The sequence below is a fragment of the Manacus candei genome, unplaced genomic scaffold (assembly GCF_025592945.1).
Source record: "Manacus candei isolate 608988 ecotype Guabito, Panama unplaced genomic scaffold, ASM2559294v1 h1tg000095l, whole genome shotgun sequence".
Classification (NCBI taxonomy): domain Eukaryota; kingdom Metazoa; phylum Chordata; class Aves; order Passeriformes; family Pipridae; genus Manacus; species Manacus candei.
The window spans coordinates 1,425,248-1,447,446 of NW_026138143.1; the positions used below are offsets into that span (position 1 = coordinate 1,425,248).

Genomic DNA, 22,199 nt, shown 5'->3' on the forward strand with positions numbered 1-22,199 from the left:
AAGGAAAAACTTACACAGCTTTTATAGTGAAGCCCATTGCTTGTTTTAATAATGCAGCATTACTAATTTCCTTCCATCCTAGCCAGCAGGCAACCTCCCTCCCCTTTACCCTGTTGATGACAACAGAAAGATAAATAGCAACTCAGTGGCATTTTGTTTTTAACTTTCAGTCAACTGTGGGACTGGACTCCTCGAGGCGTGACACCACCTGCACAGCAGGAGGAGATGTGACTTGTGATGTTCTTTTTGTTTTGACAGCTCAGTACCAGTCATATGTAACTTAGAACCCTGATTTATGATAGGAGGCTCTATTCCACCTTTATTGTGTTTTTTTACTGTTTGTAAAAGAGCTGCAGCAAAGCCTTGATGATATTTTATGCCAGTCATGTGTTCAGATATAAATTCTGTTAATCTGCCTAAAATAACAAGGATTAATTACCAGACAAGGGCATGATATTCTGCTTGTGCAGCTCAAAATTTAGCTTTATGTAAATCTTGATGCTCATTTTGATTTTTCTTTCTGTCTTTGCATCTCCTCCTGACAGGTGTGTGCCCAATCACTGCGAACATGGTGGAAAATGCACCCAGACGTGGGACAGCTTCAAGTGCACTTGCGATGGAACTGGATACAGTGGCGCCACTTGTCATAACTGTAAGCCATCTTGCAGTTTCAAAATGTCAGTGGAGGAGGGAAGACACGTGTTTTAGTTGAGATAAAAAGCCCAAGTCTTCTTTTCTGGTTGTTAAAGATCCTCAAACCTTTTTTTGAAAGAAGGTGTTGGTTTAATCATACTCCAGTTTGTCTGCATAAGGATGTGTTTATATAGCACTGTGCTGCACCACACAAGGGACCAAAGCACTACAGATGTGTTAGTTGGGTGTACTGAGCAAACACCTTCTCAGCAATTGCACACAAGGTAGAGCTTCAAATGGACACAGTGAATCTGCCCTAAGCTACTGGGGAGAGGTGCTGACTGCTGCTACAGATACTTGTTTGGGTTGCTGATCCCGGAGTGTGTTTATATACTGATTATCAACCACTTTAAAATTTAATTATTTGCTCTCTGTTTATGGGTTTCTCAAATAAGAATATTTTCTATGAGCCTCACATGCTCTACACTATTAAAGCACAGAAAGAAGAAAGGTACTCTTTTTAAGGTTGCTCTTCTAATCGGTACCGAACAATGCATGTATCTTCTGTTCCTTCTCTCATATGCTAAAAACTGGGATTTTCATCTGCAAATGTATTTTAAAATACCTAGAAGATAGAGAAAACATATCCAGTCCTTACTGTCATCACTTCTTTTTTTTGCAAAAAATCTCCTAATATTGACAAGAGAGAAAAAATGCTTTTGAACAGGTGAAAAGCTGAAATTGAAGCCAGGATTTGTAGAGATACAAATTTATATTATTTTTTATTTACCTTAACTACAGCTGTGTAAAATTCTAAAAAGAAAATTGTGGAGTTGTTTCATTTTTAATCAAAAAAATCAAACCAATGAGAAAACTTTGATTATTCACAGTTGTCTGGATTGCAACAAAACCTATTCCATGGATAAAAATTATATAAATGTAAGAGGGGATGTATTTTATATATATATATATATATATATATAAAATAACTATTTATATATATATATACATACACATTTGATGGCAAAGTTCTCTGTGATCTTGCTACTGAAATGGTAAAACTGAAAGGGCTAAATGGCAAATGAATGTTAATTAAAGAGAAATATTTAGGATATCAATGCTTGGAGGAGTGATTTCATGGCAGCCTTTTTTCCACCAAGAAAGAATGTGCACAGTGATGGTGTGGTTGCATCTAATCTTTGGACAGAAAATTCAGGATTTACAGTATTCAATATTTTAGTGAAAATTTAGTGAAAATTCCTACATATGCGGTAGGCTAAGTTGCTTAACTGCAGAAATGCAGGGATGGAAGCTCAGTTGAGTTTATTTTCTCTAGTGAGCCTCTTAAAATAAGTGTTATCTTTGAGAGGAAAATGTACTGTGTTGGACTGCTGCAGCTGCATTCCCCCAGGTGCAACCAGTAGCAAGGCTGTAAAAGTATTCCCGGTAAGCATGCACCCAACAGAGCCCATGTACACTGAATATATGTATATGGATATATATGTACAACTGGCTGATCAGATCACAGACAGAGCACACACATTAACACGGCACCAATGGCCTCATCCTGCTCACTTCTCTGGCTGAGCGGGTCGCATGTCCACAGAACAGTGAACATCCATATTCATGCAGAGTGGATCCCTCCACCAGCTCGGGCACTCGGCCCAGTGGCTGGCCCTGGACTCCAGACTCCTCAGTTCCTGATGCCTGGATGTCGAATAGCACAGCAGGGTTTTTTTGGGGGCTCGGCCTCCTGCCATTGTCTGTCTGTGCTCCTTTGTGGGTGTGCAGACAAGCTGTTAAGACACAATTAAACATAGTTAAGCTTTCTTCTTGAGTTCCAAAGGGAAGTAACAAGGACAAGCGGATGACATCACTTTTCTGAAATCCCATTTATTACAAAGGAACGAAATAATAACCCAAGGAGATGTGACATTTCATTTAATAGGATTTTCACCTGCCTTTTATGGATAAAACAATGCAATAAGGCAAGTAAAAGGCATTGCTGAACTGCAATATCAAAAGAGGGATTTGGAGTGTATTGTGCTTTCGCTATGGAATAGATAAAGTGTATGGGATTACATACTCTGTCCAGGTCATTTGAAGACACATTGTTCAAGAACTTTTACTTTTTAAATTCAGGCAAAGTTTCTAACTTGGATGTGTAAGCTTTAGTTTTATTACATTTTTGTGTTTAAAGAACATAATCGTAGTTTTTACCATATATTGCTGTACTTTAGAAGTCTTCTTTCTTACAAAAGAAGGTTGAGCCGAAAGTTATTCGCTTGATAGATGTCCTGTCACAATGTGTGATATCTTATGCCTTTCTAGAGTATAGAAGTTAATGGTACAAAAATGAGTGAAATACAAAAATTTGAGCGTCAAGATATAGACTGAGACAACCTTAACTCTTCCCTTATTGAGCAGGCAATAGCTATCAGTATTTATAACAGCATGTTCCAGCGTTAGATACAGCTACAAATAAGGAGGGGATTTGTTAAAGCTTGCCAGAGGTTATACTGTCCTGAGGTCTGGGACCTCAGCTCTGCTATGATGGTGCTGACCCTACTGTCCTTTCCTACTTGTGCAGTATGTGTGTATACTTGGACATGCCTGGTGTGCTGCCTTTTGCTTTTGAGTTTTGAGGTTTGTGGCTATAGCAGTACAAAAGACATGCTGGGGGAGGAGGCAACTTGGAATGATGACTGGCATGTGGTATAAAAATAGCTGAAAGCAATTTTAAACAGCATTGCAGATTGTAAGAAAAATATAGCGGATATCATGATTCTACAGAGCAGGAAAGTGTTTAAGTGCAGACAGCACTTGTTCAGTACCATTTTACTTAAAAATAAGATTATTTTACAGAACAGATTATATTATACTCCACAGTAAAATATGTGGGTTTTTTTCTCAATGTGTGGTGGATATAATAGCATTTTTCGAAGACGTTGGAGTCAAGACTATGTTAGTGGGGACTGTAACTCCATAGCTGGTTGTAATGAGTTTGAGTTTTGCAGAACTTAAAGGAACAAGATAATTCTGTATTACTGAAGGGTTTTTTTCAGTGAATTGATTTTGCTTTGGTCAGGTAATTCAACACTTTCCTGAGCTTTTGACCTGAAACAAGGCAAAGCTTTGCAGCTTTGACTGAATTTCAGATTGCGGTTTAAGGTTCCTTTGAAGTTGAAATTCAAAGACAAATTCAAGGGATGAACTCCTTGAAGTGAAACAGAGAAAAATGTTTGCATGAAAACCTTATGAATCAAAATGACTTCATTTCACACAGGTCTGATCATAATATATTTATAGTATGGTAGTGAAAACAAAAATTAGTCTAGAGAGATAGAGAAATATGGGGCTTAGACATGCTAGGAACTATAAACCAAAAATAAACAGCTAAAGAAGGAAAAATTCCTAATAAATAAATCTGAAATAAAAACTGAACATCTTATTATCTCTTCAGTTGTGTAAATCAACTACACTTGTTTGATATCTTAAGATTATGAAATAGTTTGCTTTTCAGAATATGACACTCTTACAGGAAAGCTCTTCACCTTTCAGAGACACACTGGACACTCCAAGCTCTGTGTCCACTATCTTGTTATTTGTCAGAGGCTTAAACTGCCATTCAGAGGAAATGATAATTTGTTTCATCCCACTACAGCTGGGTCCCTGAAGCTCAATGGTGAATTAAGCAAAATACTGGAAAGTTCTATCTCTCAGTACATGGTAAATACCCTGGGAATCTACCAGGTTTCTTTCAGCAAACAGATATTCATGCCCAGGGAAATGCTGTGGCCTGGCAAATATCACACTAGAGCACTGATTTTATCATTAGACAATACTAAAAGATAAATTAATTTATTTACTTAAAAATCATGATTTACAGTGATAAAACATTTACAAAATTATTTTAAAATTAATTATTAGTGTTATAGTTAACAGCAAGTATCATTCTTACTGCTTTATTGTATCAGCTATATTTTAAGCCCTGACTAATTAATATTTACAGCCTAGCAAAAGCTGGCCTGCCCATGCAGAGTTCTTAGAGCAATACTTTTCTAAAGTCTATTGGTAAATGGTTCCTGAAACCTTTGAGAACAGGAGCTCATTTTCCTTGTTACTTCTCTTTTCCATTATGATCTTCAGGTAACACTGCTCTGCTACACTTTGCACGAGTTATACATCTAGTTTTAGGCTCTAATGTTCTTCCTGGTGTTTACAGCCTCTTTAATACAGAGTGGTGTAAGTTATCCTGTATCAGGATAACTAATGATCATGCAAGTTTCTTGTCTCAGATTTTTAATATACAGGTCAATGCATGCTTTCTCTAGAATCTGTATGTAAAAGAAATGTATCAAAGGGCTTACAGAGTTTACCACGTCTATGATATACCTTCCACCTCCTGCATAAATTTGTTAGATTAAGGAAAAGGCCAGAAGCACCTTGTTTGATCATATTTACCTTCTCCTAATAGTTTCCACTAGGAAAATTATTCAGTTTACACATAAAAGATTAGTCTTAATTATCACAGAATCATGGAATAGCTTGGATTGGAAGGGACCTTAGAGTTCTTCTACTTCTAACCCCTCTACCATGGGCAGGGACACTTTCCACTAGAGCAGGTTGCTCAGTGCCCCATCCCACCTGTCCTTGAACACCATCAGGGATGTGGTATCCACAGCTTCTCGGGCAACCTGTTATAGTGTCTCACCACCCTCATAGTAAAAAAATTCTTCCTAATATCCAATCTAAGCCTGCTGGCTTTCAGTTTAAAGCCATTCCACCTTGTTTTACTACTACAAGCCCTCCTAAAAAGTCCCTCTCCAGCTATCCTGTAGGCCTCTTCAGGTACTGAAAGGATTATAAGGTCTCTCAGGAGCCTTCTCTTATGAGAGACAAGTTCTATTATTCTTTAATTTGACCTCCAAACAAACACTGTCCTTACTTTTACAGCTGTAGAGATTCCTTCAGAAATATTGGACAGGAAATCTTCAACTAGTGCATAGGAGTGGCTAACATCCAGATCACAGTCTGTTGACTGTTAGTTCTGTAAAAGAGTAGGAGAAATACAACCTTACATACTCTTGTCACTAGAAGCAGCAATAACATCGGAATATACAGAGAATGCAACTCTGCAGAGAAAGAATATAATTAACTTTTACATTTTTTAAATTAGCAATTTGCTGTGTTTTCAAAATGAATATTTGAAACAATATAGTAATTCTTAGTTTCTATAAAAGAGAACTTGACCTCTGAATTCTCTGTCTGTCTCCTCATAGTTTGTTGGAATAAACATTACCTATATTTTGGAATCTGATTCAAAGTTAATGAGGAATAAAGCCGTAATCTCATCTTGAAATGATAAGTACGTTAAGTGTCATTGGAAATCCAATGGGCATTGATATTTTCTGCAGGAATATTGACTATTTTCTTAAAATGAAATATTGCTTTAATATTGAGTTTAATAGTATCTAGAAACACATTGAGTAAGAAATATTTGTGTTACACATATTTTAGAATCTCTGATAATTCTCATTGCCGATTATTCCCAAAATCAGTGATCAGCAACACAAATTTAATCTGCAAAGGCTATGATCTTCAACAGGATCTCCATCAGTTAGTTTGTAGCATATGATTTCCCTGTATTTCTATAAATGAGGAAGTACCCAGAAAAGCAGACTTCATACACTTTGAGTCTAGATAGGAAAGAATGGCATGGCAGAGGTATTCTCCTGTCAGAAATTTGAGAAACAGTTCCATAATGAAAAAGCAAATACATAATTCAGCAAAACTATACTCTGAAATCTACTTGAGTTAAAAAACAAAACAAAACAAACAAGTAAAGAAACAAAAAAAACCCTATAGTTTTCCAGTCATCCCAAACAAGCAGAGTATAGGTTTATATTTTATTGGAGACTGGAGGAATTCTCAGAACAACCATGGTATCTTTTTGATCACAATCCAATTTGTTAGAAAAAGTAAAAGCCTTGGAGTTTCACAAGCATATTAATGTATTATTTGATCAGGAAAAATATGATAAATACTTCTGTGTTTAAAGGCTGTGTTACATAAGACAGTCTTGTGAAAGAATGTTCCATTTCAAAGACAGGAAGAATGTTAATTTTTAATACACTTGAAGTGGAAGATACAGCCTAGTCAGAAAGGTCCTATATTTTGAGAAGGCTTGACACAAAACCGTCTCCTCTTCAGTTGCCCTGTGAGGATTTTTGTGCAGGACTGTGACAAAGTATCACCTTGACACTTCTGAATGTTTACCAGTGAAATGCGATGTTTTAGTCATTTAGTTTAGCAGCCTCTTTCATGAAAAAATCTTGGATTTCAGAACTGGGCCTTCTGCAGAAAGCAGCATGGTGATAGATGCTGCAGAAGGGAATTTGTGCACATGCAAGCATCTGATTTTAAGATTTAGCAGAAGTTTGGCAGCCCATATGACTGAATGAACCACACAAGACTGCCAGATTTCCCAGTAACAAATTAAGAATTTCCATTAGTAAATTTATGGAAAGACAACATATGAACATACAGGGCTGATTTTCTGTAGTGGAAGGCTGGCACTTTAAGGCGTGCAATGGGGCTCCACAATGCTCATTGTTCATGGCAAACGTTGCCTGAATTACATGAAAGGAAGAATGAAAAGCAATACTAGGAACCCAAGCTGGTTGGTTTTGAAAACACAAAAGAGGAACTTTCAGTAGGGCAAAATTTGCGTTGCTGCCATTCCACCCCTCCTCATGTGTTTGAGGTGATTTTCTTCATCTGGGTTGATGGAGAGCAGCTGCTGTGGGACGCACTAATGGGAATGAGGAGCTTTATAGGGAGGTGAATTGAGAAGTTACTCTGAGAAAAGTGGATTTGGAGAAATAGTAAGAGTTGTTTTGACAGTGAGGCTTGGTTTGGGGAGACTGGAGCTGTGGAAAGTATTTATGAACCTAATACTGGATGCAGTGATGAGAAAAGGGTGATCAGCTCTTTTAGCACTATCATTAAAGAGTAAGTTTTGTACAAGATGCTATAAGAAAAGTGAATATAGTTCTTCACCCTATCACCTCATCCACTTGTGAGCTGATGTTTGGGTGTCCCTGATGAAGGCTATGGTCTTTTGAATTGCTCCTTGAGGGTCCCTGCTTTAAGACTCTTTTTGAGACTCAAGTCTAAGTAAAGTAGTTTCCAGGAGGTGAATTAATACTGTATTCAAACTCATCAGCTCAGATGTGTGAGTAATGCTGATCTTGGAGAAATAGGAGGGGAAATGTGAGGTAAAATTTCTAGAAAGAGACTTTAGTTCTCTTCTGCTGTTAACATCCTTTGAGAAAGAACTTTCAACAACTGATTGTTCTTTACCAGGGATGTCAGTATCAATTTATTCTTCTCCTCCTTTGGCACATTCTGTATCTGAAGTAATCAAATGTTCAAATTTGATACATGCTTTGCAAAACCTCTTCTTAGATGTTTGTTTCTTTTCTGTTGAGAACAGAAAAGCCTGTTTATAAAGAAACTACTTTTATTTACAGAAGTTTATTAAAAGGATTGTATAACCAATAACTTACAAAAGAGGCTAATCTCTTTTTTTCAATAATGCTTTTCAAAAGAATTATCGTCATAATTTATAATAGTCTTTGTGGATTCATCTTCTATTATTTATTACATGTTTTCAAAGGATTTAACATAAAGCATTTCTTTTCTAAGGTTGGAGACTATTATTAAATTACCTTTTTTATTAAAATGTAGTTTTAAAACAACACTGAAGTTTTTGTTTAGTCCTCACATGATTTTTCCTGTGAAACATATAAGCCCCATATTGCTGCATTTTTCATATGTTTCTGTAAAACTGGAAAAGAAAAGCTTTGTTAATATTTGTTTTTTTCAGTTTGGGGATGCTGCAGTTTTTTGGTTTTGAACTCCAATATTTGTTTAAAAATCAGATTGTTCTTGGTTTCAGTGCTATAAACTATAGCTCTTCTACTACTAATTTATTATCAGCTGAGCTGAGAACTGCTCAGTACCAGGTGTTTATAAAATGCAGAATGTGTAATAAATTGGAAGGAACTTGCATTTTTATTGTAAGGAAATGGATGGAGTCTGTGTTCCTGACAGAAAGGGCTGCAGTTCCAAATTGAGCAATAGCATCAATAGCATTTAGTGAAGGTTAAGTGGAGAAAATGAGCATTAGGATGCAAAGCAGAATATGAATAATCAACCAGCAGTAATTAAGTTGAAATTAAAAAAATCAGCTGGAAATAACTCTATCAGATGAGTTGTGAGACAGAGTGTAAGGGCTGAAACTACACTTTTGGTTTTAGTTGTTTGTATAGTTGTGTTGTTCCTATGTATTTGAATCAAGTGTCATGAGTTCTTAAGCTAATTTCTACTAGGTGAGGTCCAGTGGAAGAACAGTATGAAGTCAGGATATAACTCAGAGCATTTTCATTCCCTTAATTCAATGACCTAGCTAAATATTTCAAAACTAACCAAGCAACATGCCTGAATTGCATCCTGTGTTTGGAAAAATGAGTATTAGCTGAGTTTTTTGCAGGTTACTGTAACCATTCTCTAATGTTGTTCAGAAAGCACAATGAAATATTGTTTCCAGGGGACAGTTAAAAGAGAACATGTAATTAACAATAGATAACTTTAAAGCAGCTCATGTATGCCATAAAATCAAAGCCAGAATTAATCTTAACCTGAAAAGAATTCCGCATATAAAGACTTCAAAATTAATTAGCTTTGTCTTAAACTTTTCCATTAAGACAATCTAACATATTGCAGACTTCACTGTTAATGCTTCTGTGCAATTAAAGTTTTTTTTTTAAAGTACTGATATTAAAATCCTGTTGGCAGCCATTAGACAGAAAAACCATGTTTTGAAGTCACTATAATCGTAGTTTCCTCAGATGTGAGAGAATGAAGTTAATGCAAATATCAACTGCTAAAGAAGTAACATAGTTGAAGTAATGAGAACTTCTTTAGATATATATGCAGACATATTTTTATCTGTCCACGTGTAATTTTTTTTAATTTTTTTTTCTAAAAATTCAAAATAGGGGAACATATACTGAGTTTAATTATACTTGCCATTAAAAGACACTATGTACCAATGGATAACCAGACATTATCCAGGGTTTGTAGCATTCCCATGTACATCACCTAGAGCAGAAAGATTTCATAAATTCTACATTTGTGATGAATTTTACCATGTGTTGAAGGCCATATAGTCAATCAGATAGGACTGTGGACTGAGAAATTTTTTTACTAAATGGAGTGAAACCCTGAGATACTTCTGGTGTTTTGTATATAATTTGCCTTAATACCTAGTATAACAATACTTATCTTTATAACCTTAAGTGTATGGGTCTCACAGTAAATAAGCATAGAGAATAATTATTGTCAGTCTTCTTATGACACTTCTCTTTGGATTATATATATTTCAGGTTGTGGAGTTTTTGATACAGCTTGATTCCTATTTATGCACACTACCTTTCTCTAATATCATAATATTTTTTCAGTAGATTTATGGCAGCTGTACATGTCTTCCTTAAGAATCACTTGTCCACATTGATCCTTTTCATTCAAAGGCAAGAGCTGTGGTGGTTTTTTGTAGTTTAAGTCTGGTGGGGTTTTGAGTTTTATTTTCCTTCTTAATATGCTGTAATTTAAATGAGAGGTAAAGGAGGGAAAGTTTTAGGACAAAAATCTGTTGGCAAAAGTAGGTGCTTGGTATCAGTCATGCTTCATAACTATTGCTTTAAAATTTTACCTTAGGAAGGATAGCCGATAATTATCTTGGCTTGACAAGTCTTTCAGCAGAAGTAATAACAGGTTAGTTGAACTCTAAATATTTTACAGAAGCCTGAGGAATCTTCTATCTATGTTTACTTTCAACTAAGTTTATGAAAACATGGAAAATGCTACTGTTTCATAAATAAAGTTCGTGTTAATATTAGTAGAAATACTGAAACATGCTGAGGTAGTTTGTAGTTTCTCATTTTCTCAGTAAAAGTCTTAACTATACAACTTAAATGTGCGTAAGTACTTAGCTTTATATCTAACATTATTAATTTTATTTTACCTGAAGCATACAGTCTTTAATTCTAATCTTGCAAATTTTTAAGCCCATGTATCCCTATGTAGCTTTTATGTCAGCTCATTTACCACATCCAGCTTCCCTAATGACCTAATCACTTGTGAAGAAAACCTTCAATTTTCTTGTAACTGTGGTTGTTGTATTTTATATGATGTTTTCAGTATACTTTTAGGTTCAGAAGGCATTTGTAGATGCTCTAAAACAGAGAGGAAAACATAATGTGCTGTTTGCCACTATTTTTTTTTCTTTATATCTGCCACTGTTATTTCAGAGCACTACAAATATTGCTGAATTTCTCAGACTGATGCTTGGGTTAACTGAGCTACAAGAACTTGGTTTTGCCTTTCTGAAAACCTTGACTATGCCTCTCCCTTTCAAGCCCTCTTCTGTTTCCCCCATATTAATGTTTCTCAATGTCTTTGTGGTTTCCTATCAACTTCAAAAGTTTGTTTCCTCCTTTCATAATTCTTTCTCTAGTCATCTGCTCTGATTATTTTCCTCTTCACTTAGTCTTTGTTTTCTTCCAGCAACTTGAATGGCCATCATCAGACACATTTTACAGGTTAGAAAGCTCTACTGCGCAGAAGCTGGGAGCTGGTCTTGATCACTTGAACTGCTTGTCAAGCAGAATGTTACTGATCACAGAGAAGGGAGATGTGCTGAATATCAGTGTAGCTGAGTAAAGCCCAGAGAATAAGGGCTCTGTAAAGAGTTAATTGCAACCATAGGAGAAATGACTACAGGAGATAAATCGTACATTCTGACCTAATATGCTTCTTGAAAAGCATATGCTGTGCAATACTTTCTGCTAGAAGAAAAACATATAATGACAGACCAGATCCAACTAAAGATGTATTCCCAGCAGTCATGTGTGCATAAAACACACATGGCCAGTTCTACAGATTACAGACATCTTGTGCACTCACACAAACATGGACAGCACCAGTGGCCTCACCCTGCTTCCCAATCTGGCTAAGGAGGATCAAAGCCCACTAGAATGAGTATATGTACATATGTACGTAGTGGATCCACCCCACAGCAGGGCTCAGGCTCTCAGTCTGCTCAGTAGCACTCTTTGATCCCAGTTTCCCCATTTTTTTTGTCACCTGGACGTACAACCTCTGGGGCAGTAGTTCCACTCTAGTTACTGGTACCGGCCATTTTATGCACACACATTCAGAGGTGGTCAGGTTGTTCCAGATCCCCACAGACAACCCTCCCTTAGGAACACCCAAGTGCTCTCACCTCTGAAGATGATCCTTAGAGAACTGTTCATCCCTGCTTGCTCCTAGGCCACCTCACCTGCTTGCTGGCTAGTACAGCTTGTCCTTTGCTAGCCATCACACACTGTCACACCTGCACTTGCTCCAGTGGCTGGCACCATGGACAGAGTGGCCCTCCAGCCTGTGATCTGACTCCACCTGCTGTCATCCACACCTGCATACTCACACATATGCACACAGGACCCCCTTGCCCAGGGGGATATAGAGAGGAATTTAATAAGAAAGCAGGATAGACTGTGCTGATCAGATGCAGGATACAACCAGACAAGCATACTGACCAGATCGCCATTTACATTTACGCTTACCCTTTTTTTTTCCACTTTTTTCTCTCCTCCAAATCGCCTAACACTGTTTTTCTGCCTTTAGTTTCATCCCTAAATATCCTATAAGCCCCGTGCAATTCTGAGCTATATTTTCCATGCTGGGCAATCACCAACCACATGAAGTTCAACAAGTGAAAGTGCCAGATTCTGCACCTGGGATGGTGCAACCCTAGATGTACGTATAGACTGGGGAATGAGATACTGGAAAGCAGCACAGTAGAAAGGGATGTGAGGGTCCTGGTCAACAGCAAGTTGAATATGACTCAGCAGTGCCCTGGCAGCCAGGAGGGCCAACCATGTCCTGGGGGCATCAGGCAAAGCATCTCCAGCTGGGCAAGGGAGGGGACTGTCCCACTCTGCTCTTCACTGGGGTGACCTCACCTTGAATATTGTGTGCAGTTTGGGCACCACGATACAAGATATTAAGCTGTTAGAGAGTGTCCAGAGGAGGGCCACGAAGATGGTGAAGGGCCTTGAGGGGAAGCTGTATGAGGAGCAGCTGAGGTCACTTGGTCTGTTCAGCCTGGAGAAGAGGAGACTGAGGGGAGACCTCATTGCAGTTACAACTTCCTTGTGAGGGAAAGAGAAGAGGCAGACGCTGATCTCTTCTCTGTTGTGACCAGTGACAGGACCAAAGGGAATGGCTTGAAATTGTGTCAAGGGAAGTTTAGGTTAAATATAAGAAAAAGGTTCTTCACCCAGAGGGTGGTTGGGTGCTGGAACAGGCTCCCCAGGGAAGTGGTCACAGCACGAAGTCTGGCAGAGTTCAAGAAAAGTTTGAACGATATGCAAGGCACATGGTGTGACTCTTGGGGATGGCCCTATGCAAGGTTAAGGGTTGGACTCAATCCTTTTGGGTCCTTTCCAACTCAACATATTTTGTGATTCTGTGCTAATTCCACTCCAAGGTAGCAACCCCTTTAGTCTGAAAGGTGTTGGGGAGAGCTGTTACCAATGACTCATGATGATGGGCTCCATGCCGAGACACTGGAGCTGAGGCTGTGCCTCAGACAGGTTGTTTGTATCCTTGATTTGGGCCCTCTCTGGGCTTGGACAGATGGGCCTTTAACGGGCTGATAGCTCCTGTGGTGGACCTGGGAGCAACCTGACAGGGTATTATTTGGGCTTCTCTTCTGCCATTTGTTCTCTGAACTCCTTTGTAGGTGTGCAGATGGGTGTTTTTCCAGAGAAACTGGCACTTTCTCCATATTCTCATTCCCTCAGTAAAGAGTCTAAATTAATACTCTACAATGCTCCTATTGAAACAGATAGCTACAAAAGAGAGTGTGTGCCAACCAGGGCAACCTCAAAGGTACCCATCTAACATCTTACTAATTTCACAGCTCATCCATTATCTGAAAAAGATGTGAAAATTATTTCCAGTAAGTTGCCAGGACACAGTCATTACCAATTGAAAGCGCTGGAGAGAAAGCATGAAAAAAGGGGACATGGAGCAGATGTTTCTGTTGATATTTTTATGTCAGTTAAAATTGTTGGCATTGCAAGTTGCTTAGTGATTAATGGAAATGACAAACATGATGCATTGGTTCTGAATTGGTGTCATGTTGATAGAGGACATTTTGATTGAGATAATGTAAATGCTGATATGAGCATTTGTTTTCATAATGTTTCAGTTCTTTTCTATTGGTGGAAATAAGTGCTCAGCTTCTCTGGAAAACCCACTATTTAGTTAGGTGTCTGTCAGTCTGTGTGTATAGCAATGTTTTTGTAAGTAAACTACTGTTTGTTGTTGTGGTTTAGTTGTTTGGGGTTTTTTCACACATAAGCTTTTAATATGAGATTTTAAAAACTCTAATATTATTTCACCAGTTATTGGTTCTGCTTTGTTTTGTTTTGTTTTTCCAATACCCTGAAGTTTTACTCAAGTAAATCTTGTATTCAGGAAGTATAGCCTAGAAACGTACCATATTTACCTTCACAGGATTGCTGGTTATCAGAAGATCAGATACAAAAATACTTAGGGATCTGGGGTGGGGAAAAGGAGGGAAAGGGGCAGGAAATGATGACAATTACAACTGTTGAGGCTGGTAAAAAGAAAACTTAATTACAGTCCTATAAATGAACTTGGAAGTAATGCATTTTGGGAATACTAATATTCATGAATAAACAAAAACTGACATTATAGTCTCTTTTAAAGCTATGTAGAGAGGATATCTCCATGTGCAGTTGAGCGTTATTTAACACTGATTAGGAAGTTCAGATCAAATGCTGTTATATCCAAGGCAGGGAAGAACCAGCATAAACTTGATGAGGGAAAATACTTTGGCTGATTCTTTATCTTTGCTATTTGTAGCCACTTACAGATATCTTGTATTAAAATAAGATTCCTGATATTCTGTAACATTGACCTAAATTTACCGGAATTATCTCCCCTACTTTGGCCTTTGTATCATTTTCTGAGGTTTTCAGAACCTCTGTGCACTGTAGAGAATAACCAACGATTTGTATTACACAGCTGGGAAACTGTAAATCCAGGCCTGTACCTTGTCTCTTCTCCTTTCCATTGCCCTAGCAACACAAAGTGGGAATTGGAGTAGAAATCACACTTTTCTTTCAGGGTATGGATTTTTCAGAATTAGTTTTTATACCAGCCTTGAAGCCTTTTGCATGGAAGAGAGGGATAGGAGGGAAGAAGGGGACAAGATGATATTGACAGTGTTCCTGTTGCCTCCCAACTGGGCAAGGCTCAAATGAACTCCAGGCAGCTCTGAAGCTTTCTGTGGCTGGGCCTCATGGAAGACCAACAAAGCATGGTGAATATCTATGAGTTTCTTTGACAATCTACCCTTCTCAGATGCAGGGCCCAGTAATGAATTACAGCTACACAAATGTGTAACACTATCCAGATTTAAAATGAGAGTGTGCCTTACATGGAGATGTTTGACATGACTTGAAGTTCTCTCTTTTAATCCTGAACGATGTTTATTTCAGTTACAAAGAAAAATGCTAGAATGTAGGGCAGGTATTTTTGGTTGGTTTTTTTTCTTTTTGTTTTTTGTGTGTTTATATACCCTTGAACGACTTAATTCACAAAAGCACCTTGTTAAAAATTGGTGTCTAATTATACTTCTTTCTTGTGAAGTCTGTAGGCTGACACTGTTACAAGCATGCTAATTGCCTAATCTATGGCTCCTAATTTAAAATCACTGTAAATTTGTTTAAAAATCCATTTTGGATCGGCCATTTAGGTTTAAATTAATCTCTCTTTGCCCTCCCCGCCTCCCTCTCCCAGCCCAAAGCAAAGAACAAAGTTGAGAGAGAAATAGAAGCACCTTTGGTTTTTCCATAAATTGGATGTTTTTATCTGTATTTGTAGCAAATTCCAGGTTGCACTACTATGTGGTAACTCAAATTGTAGTTTTCACCCCTAAACCAGTAATTTTCTTTATTATCCCAGTGGCAAATAAACTCATGCTCTCTTTCTCATTCTGATGGCAAAGCCTCTGCTTTGTTCCCTTTGTTACCACAATGATAATTGTCATGTTTATCACTGACACAAATGAGCCTAGAGTCAACTTGACACAGATTTGCCACATTTCCATATAACAGTATTTTTATTTTTACTCCTTTATCATTTTCTCTCTGTTTCTGCAGGGTGTACTTGAATAGTGCACTAATGATGAGAACCCTTTATAAGTTAATTAGCTCACAGTAGAAGGCAGAGGGAAAGTATGAGGCAGATATAGGAGCTTTCAGAAGGCTGAAGCTTAGACCAATGGCAGTGGGAAGAAGGCTTATGCTCAGTTACAAAGGAGTTTTGTTGTTATAAAGTTTTAGTGGCATGACAACCAGTGCAACCATGGACTGAAATGAACACTAGTCCAGCCATAAAGTACTGAATTTCTTTCTGTTGGTTTATCTTCCCAACTAATTAAAAAAAGTGTCTGTTTTTATAGTATTTTTTCATTTATATAGTACATGACTTATAAGTAAATCATATTATATGTATACTATTATTTGTATATATATAAAACATAACAACGTATTTCCTTTTGGAAGCTATTTTAAGGATTTTGAGGTGCAAAGGAATGACTATGTTTAGGAGTTGTTAACGAATTGTAGAAATAATGGTTGAGGAAAACTGCTGGTTTAGTTTTGCATGTTTTGTTTTTGGGGGGTTTTCTGTTGTTTTGTTGGGGTTTTTTTTTAAATTCAGTTTTGTAGAAGTGGGATTTTTGGATGGCTTATTTACCTTGTAGTTCATAGCTTATGATTCTGTGAATAAAGAAAACATTATTTGGGAATGAATTAACAGAAGTATAACTTGTGGAATGTGCAAATTAATCCCACTGTTCTGGACATTGTCCACTTTCATGTGCTGGACTTCATGAAAATTGGACAACCCAGAGCAGAGAAAGAAGAAGAATTGAGCACCTAGAAAACACAACCAGTGGTCAAAATTAACAAACTTTGCCTTTTTAACATAGAAGTGAGATTCATGTCAGCAAATAGACAAAAGATAGCTGCAAGGAGGAGGGGTGTAAATTATTCTCCAAATTAATGGTGGATAGAAAGAGAAATTATGAGTTTAAATTGCATCAAAGCAGCTTCACACTGTAGAAAGTGGGAGAAATGCTGATGCTGGAGGGCTGGTGGAGCTCTAGGCTGCCTTGATGTGTTGAGGAATTTACATAATTTTGAACAGGAGCATGTCAGAAATGATACATGGATGTAATTTAGCCTTTTTGGGAGGTAGATTAGATTGTCTTTGAGATTCATCACAGCCATGTGATTCTGTTGTTATACTAATTACGATCATGAAAAAGATTCTGCTTTTTGTCTCAGCACTTACTGCTTCAAATATAATTTGAGGAATTGAACTACCTTTTCCCACAACATCTTGTCAAATAATGGAGTATTTATTTAATGTGATGCTGAGAGTAACAGAATTCAACCCTTAAGCTTTAAGTTAACTTATATTTGGACTGTCATGAGTAAAACAGTTGTATGGTATATGAAAGATTGTTATTAATCTCACATGGTGACAGTGAAAGGATGAAGCTTTGAGCTCCTAATATTCATGTGTTTTTCCTAGCTAACTATGAGAGTAAACCAAGTGCCCCTACAATGATCGTAACCCAGAAAAAACAAATGAATCTCAGTTTCACTGTGACAGTATGAGAACATGCCAGGGATTGTTCTTGTTTGTGCTCTTGGGATTACAGTGCCTCAGTTCAACTTCCAGCTGTGGAGGTAACCTAGTCATGGCTGAGAAATAGTGCTTGATCTTGGTTTTACTGCCACTGGAAAAATTATGCATATGCCCTGTCAAATACAGCTGTGATTTGGTGGACTTGTTCATGGTATCTTCCCATTTTCTCCAGTTCTCTTATTTAGAGTGAAATTTTCCAATTGCTTGATGACATTTATGTGTGAAAATTGCATTTTTGCTGAATAGCTGTTCATGTATGGCAACATTTTTTCAAAAGCAGAAGAAAATTAATATTTTTACAGATGCAACATGAACATACAAATTGTAAGCAGTACTGTCAGGAGTTTAGAGGTTTTAATTTACTTGAATTTTCAGTTATATGTGAAGCCAGGAGATGCAGGTTTTCTGTTTTCCATTGTCTTTAATTTTGAGGTGATATTGCATTGGCAAGGGTATGTCACTTTTGGACACTTCATTATTCCTTGGTTTTTACCTGGATGGAAGTAATTTGGTTGTAAATAAATGCACTGTGACTGAATCTAGAATTGTTGTAGTTCTTCAGAAAGAAATTTCTGGAATTCTTTAGCATCACAGTAGATCAATTTCCAAAACAAAACAAACAAACAAACAAACAAACAAAAACAAACCAAACTAAGAGAAACAAACAAACAGAAACAAACAAACAAAACCCACAAACCAACAAAAACAAAATTTCCTAAAGTTACTTTAAATCTTGAAATTAATCTTTTTATGTGCAAATCATGTTTAGGATGTGCATAAAGCTGTAGCTCACTGAGAAACTCAGTTTACTTCCTGGATGTGAACTTCACCGCAGTTGCTGACATGTTCAGGTGCAGTTTCCAAGTGCTCATAGACTGGGCACAGAAACTCAGTATTGCAGCCAACCAAGTGTCCTGGCATCTTCCTACTGCTCTGGGATGTCAACATGAGCAGCCACGGCTGGCTGCTTCCTGAGTTGTGAAGGCCAGGAGCCTTGAAGGTCTTACTAGAGCCTTATATTTTACTTAAAGTTCTGCTTCCTGTGTTTTTTCTTATTAAGGTATCCTTATTCTACAGGGTCATCCTACCTGCAAGTATCTGTAATTTAATGGTGCAGCTTGTGGTGAACAACTCTTGGCTGGATATCCACCTTCTGGGTGTGCAGAAATTGCTCTCTCTAAGAGTCCATCAAATTTAGTTTGAAAAACTAAACGATGTTGTAAGAAGTTTTGTCTAGTTAGGATTTTATGTTTATTCCTCCTTATCACCTAGTTTTGCTTAGGGAAGGGTGTTATTTTAGCAAACATTTTGAAGATACTTTTAAATCAAGAAGGACTTTTGGAAAGGGCTCTTTGGTGGTATACAGAAGCTAGACCAGGTGTTTTATTGTATTATTGTGTAGCAGACAAAAATAGCAAGGAAAAAAATCCCAAAACAGAAGTCTTGGTTACCTCAGAATCCTTTTGTACAGGATCAGATTGCATTTGATGTCTTTAACATGTCGGAACTCCTTTTCAGATGAATGTGCGTACACCTAGAAAGAAATTGAATTGTGTTGAAATTGCTCAAAGAATTTTAGATACATGTGGAGTTCTGTATCAGAATGGTGATGGTTTCATCTTCAGTTTCAGTTTCTTCCTTCTGTCACCATTTGACTGATGAGGGTGATTCTCCTTGGTTTTTGATTTACAATTAACTTTAGATTTCATCTCTCCTAGCTGAAGGTGTTAGGACCTTCTGTAAACTGACAGCCTAAAAAGGTAGACGCTTCCAACTGCATTTGCTTTTGCAACAGCAAATGAACAAAGGCACCCCTAACATTTTGGAACTTGGTAAAAGATATTTACATTTAAAACTCATTATAATCAATATCATATTAAGTTATGGTTCTGCTAGTAAGTAAAGATTTAGTTAAACTTTCAGCTATTTTTTTATATGAAGGATAAGTACAATAATTATATTATTGCAAACAAAAGAAACTAGTTTGCAATGCAGAACATTTTTGAGAGAGTGCATCTATACAGTATGAATTTCTAGCAATGCTTCCACCTTGAAGTCATATCTGAAAGGGTTACCTCTCACAGTGTGAGATGTAAAAGTAGATATTTCTTCACACTTGGTTTTGGCTGACTTTAACAACACGTTCTTATTCTAAGTTAACTAAAACTGGAAACTGAAATTTGACTTTATTTTAATTTTCCTATTTTTAGGCATAGCAAGGATGAGTTCCAAATTACAGAATTTTTATACTCAGACTTTAAAAAACTGGCAGACAGGTTTGGTGCTGACGATTGCAACCATAGTCCTACCGAATAACAAGAACATTGAAGTAGTGTTTCATCATATTGGCTTTTTGTGAAGCTTTTAAAAAAACTTTTATAATAAACATGAGGTAGTAGAGAAAACCAGCAGCTTCAAGTATTCTTTCTGTCAGAATACAAAAGGGGTTTCATTTTCATATATAGCTTGCTTTGAGTCATGGTGAGATACCTAGTTCTCTTAACCTATTTAAAAAAAATTGTGAAAGATCCCATTTCTCCGCCAGGTAGCATTGGAATGGATAAGAGGTGGGTATAGGTTTGTCGTTAAGGTACTGCACAGAGAGAAACTTCTGCTGATAGGGCAAAAACTTAGTGTGCACGTATTCACGCATCAAAACTAATTTTTTAAGATTTTCCATTTTTCAATTGATTTTCAGAATATATGTTTTAATAAAGCAACAGATCTTATTTTATTCTTTAAAATAAACTACGTATATGCCATTTCAGTGTACAGCTATTTCTTGAGTAAGCTTGAGGGTTTTTTCCCCCTTCCTTGTATGTTTGTGCTTTCAGCCCATTTGGGGCTCAAGAGTTGTAACCAGCTTAAGTGACATAAATCCAAGCACCTCACAGTCTATTTAGCTTTTGGTATTTTCTAAGTTGAAAGTACTGAAGAGACATAGCTGGACTTTGTGGATCTGATGCACTGCCTATTTTTGTCACTTTTACTATTATTTAATTCAGAGAATCATAGAATCAGCCTGGTTGGAAAGGACTTCTGAGATCACCAAGTCCAACCCTTGAGTTTCTGCCTAGACTAAGAAATCTAAAGAAGCTTGATGTTTCACACCAAAAGTTTTGGTGAGATTATTTTTTTAATGGTTTTCTTTTGGTTTTTTAAACTTTTAAACTTCATGTTAAAACAGAGACAACCCTTTCAAATTTTATCGTGAAATGGATTTGGTGGTCTCAGTTTGATCTGTATTATTCAGGTGATTAAACTTTAAAAGGACTATTGGATTTTTTTGGTGCTCTTTTGTTTCTGTTTTTGATTCTTTCTGTACATACTTTATTCCTGACTCTAAGACCTTGCATCACTGTTCTAATCAGGTTTTCACCTCTTGTGGCTTGTAGACAGTTTTTGATGCAATAAGAAAGCATGTGAAGTTAAGAGTGAAGAAGCTGTTTGTAGTGTGGGGAGGTTTCCCCCTATTCTCCTCAAAAAGAATATAAGTAACATTAAAAAAACCCTAACAAACCTATAATTGGATTTATTAAGCTAGAAATGGCTTATCTGGACACCAGGGTGCATGTGAGTTTTACCTTCAGCTTGGAAGATTTTGAGGTTTAATACTATTCTGAGGTCTCTTAGGAATACATATGCTGTGTGTTTGGACCAACTACAAAAAGGCAAATACATATTTTTGGCATTTTACTTCTACTACCTTGAAAAGCAAAAATCTATCGCCCTTGTGTCCTCAGGTGCTGGGATTTTTTGTTCATTTGTTTGTTTATGCTGAGGGGGGTTGTTTATTTGTTTTTCTTTCCCATTTTCCAGAAGAAATCAAAGAAAGCAGTACTAAAAAGCCCTTCTCTCTCTCCCTCTGCCTTCTCTGTATGTAGTTGTATGCAATTATTTCTACATATTTGCACGTGAACACTGTATACTTTTATATCCAAATCTTGTATTTTGCTTACTTGTCTTTTCTTGGCTCTGTTAATTTTTTTGCTTCTTTAATTGTAATTTTAATCAGTTTTCTCATTTAGGCCGTTTCAATTCTACCATGTTCTCTTCTTTGTATTCTGTTTTTATTTTCTTCTGTGTTTTAGTGTATTTGTGTCACTTCCAAAACAATGTTCCTTAAATGTTTGTCCTTTCATCTATTCTAGGTTTTCTCTGAGTTTCTCAACTTCTATTTTTACCTATTTTCCTTCTGTCTTATACATTACTGGCCTTTTTGTGTAGAATTTTAAAAAACAAGTAGTGAATTATAAGGTGATCCTGTGCTGTCTTCCTTTCTACATCATCTTCACAGATCACAGAATTAACTAGATTGGAAAAGATCTCTGAGATCATTGAATCCAACCTCTGACCTATCACCACCTTGTCAACTAGAGCATGGCACTAAGTGCCACATCCAGTCTTTTCTTAAACACCTCCAGGGACAGTGACTCCATCTCCTTCCTGGGCAGCCCATTCCAGCGGCCGACCCCTCTTTTTGTGGAGAACTTTTTCCTAATGTCCAACTTAAACCTCCACTGGTGAAGCTTAAGAATGTTTCCTCTTGTCCTGTCACTAGTTGCCTGGGAGAACAGACCAACCCCCACCTGGCTACAACCTCCCTTCAGGTAGTTGTAGAGTGATAAGGTCTCCCCTGAACCTCCTCCTCTCCAGGCTAAACAACCCTAGCTCTCTTAGCC

General features: G+C 37.2%; 1 protein-coding gene across 4 annotated transcripts in view; it reads left to right on the top strand.

Moving 5' to 3' along the window:
* Positions 1-22,199, top strand: part of CNTNAP2 (contactin associated protein 2) — a 1,217,517-nt gene that overhangs the window by 860,236 nt on the left and 335,082 nt on the right. For all 4 annotated transcript variants that reach the window (XM_051768491.1, XM_051768490.1, XM_051768493.1 and 1 more), the window contains one exon: positions 546-652. In XM_051768491.1, the coding sequence (XP_051624451.1) occupies positions 546-652 (107 nt within the window). The remainder of the gene's footprint in view (positions 1-545; positions 653-22,199) is intronic.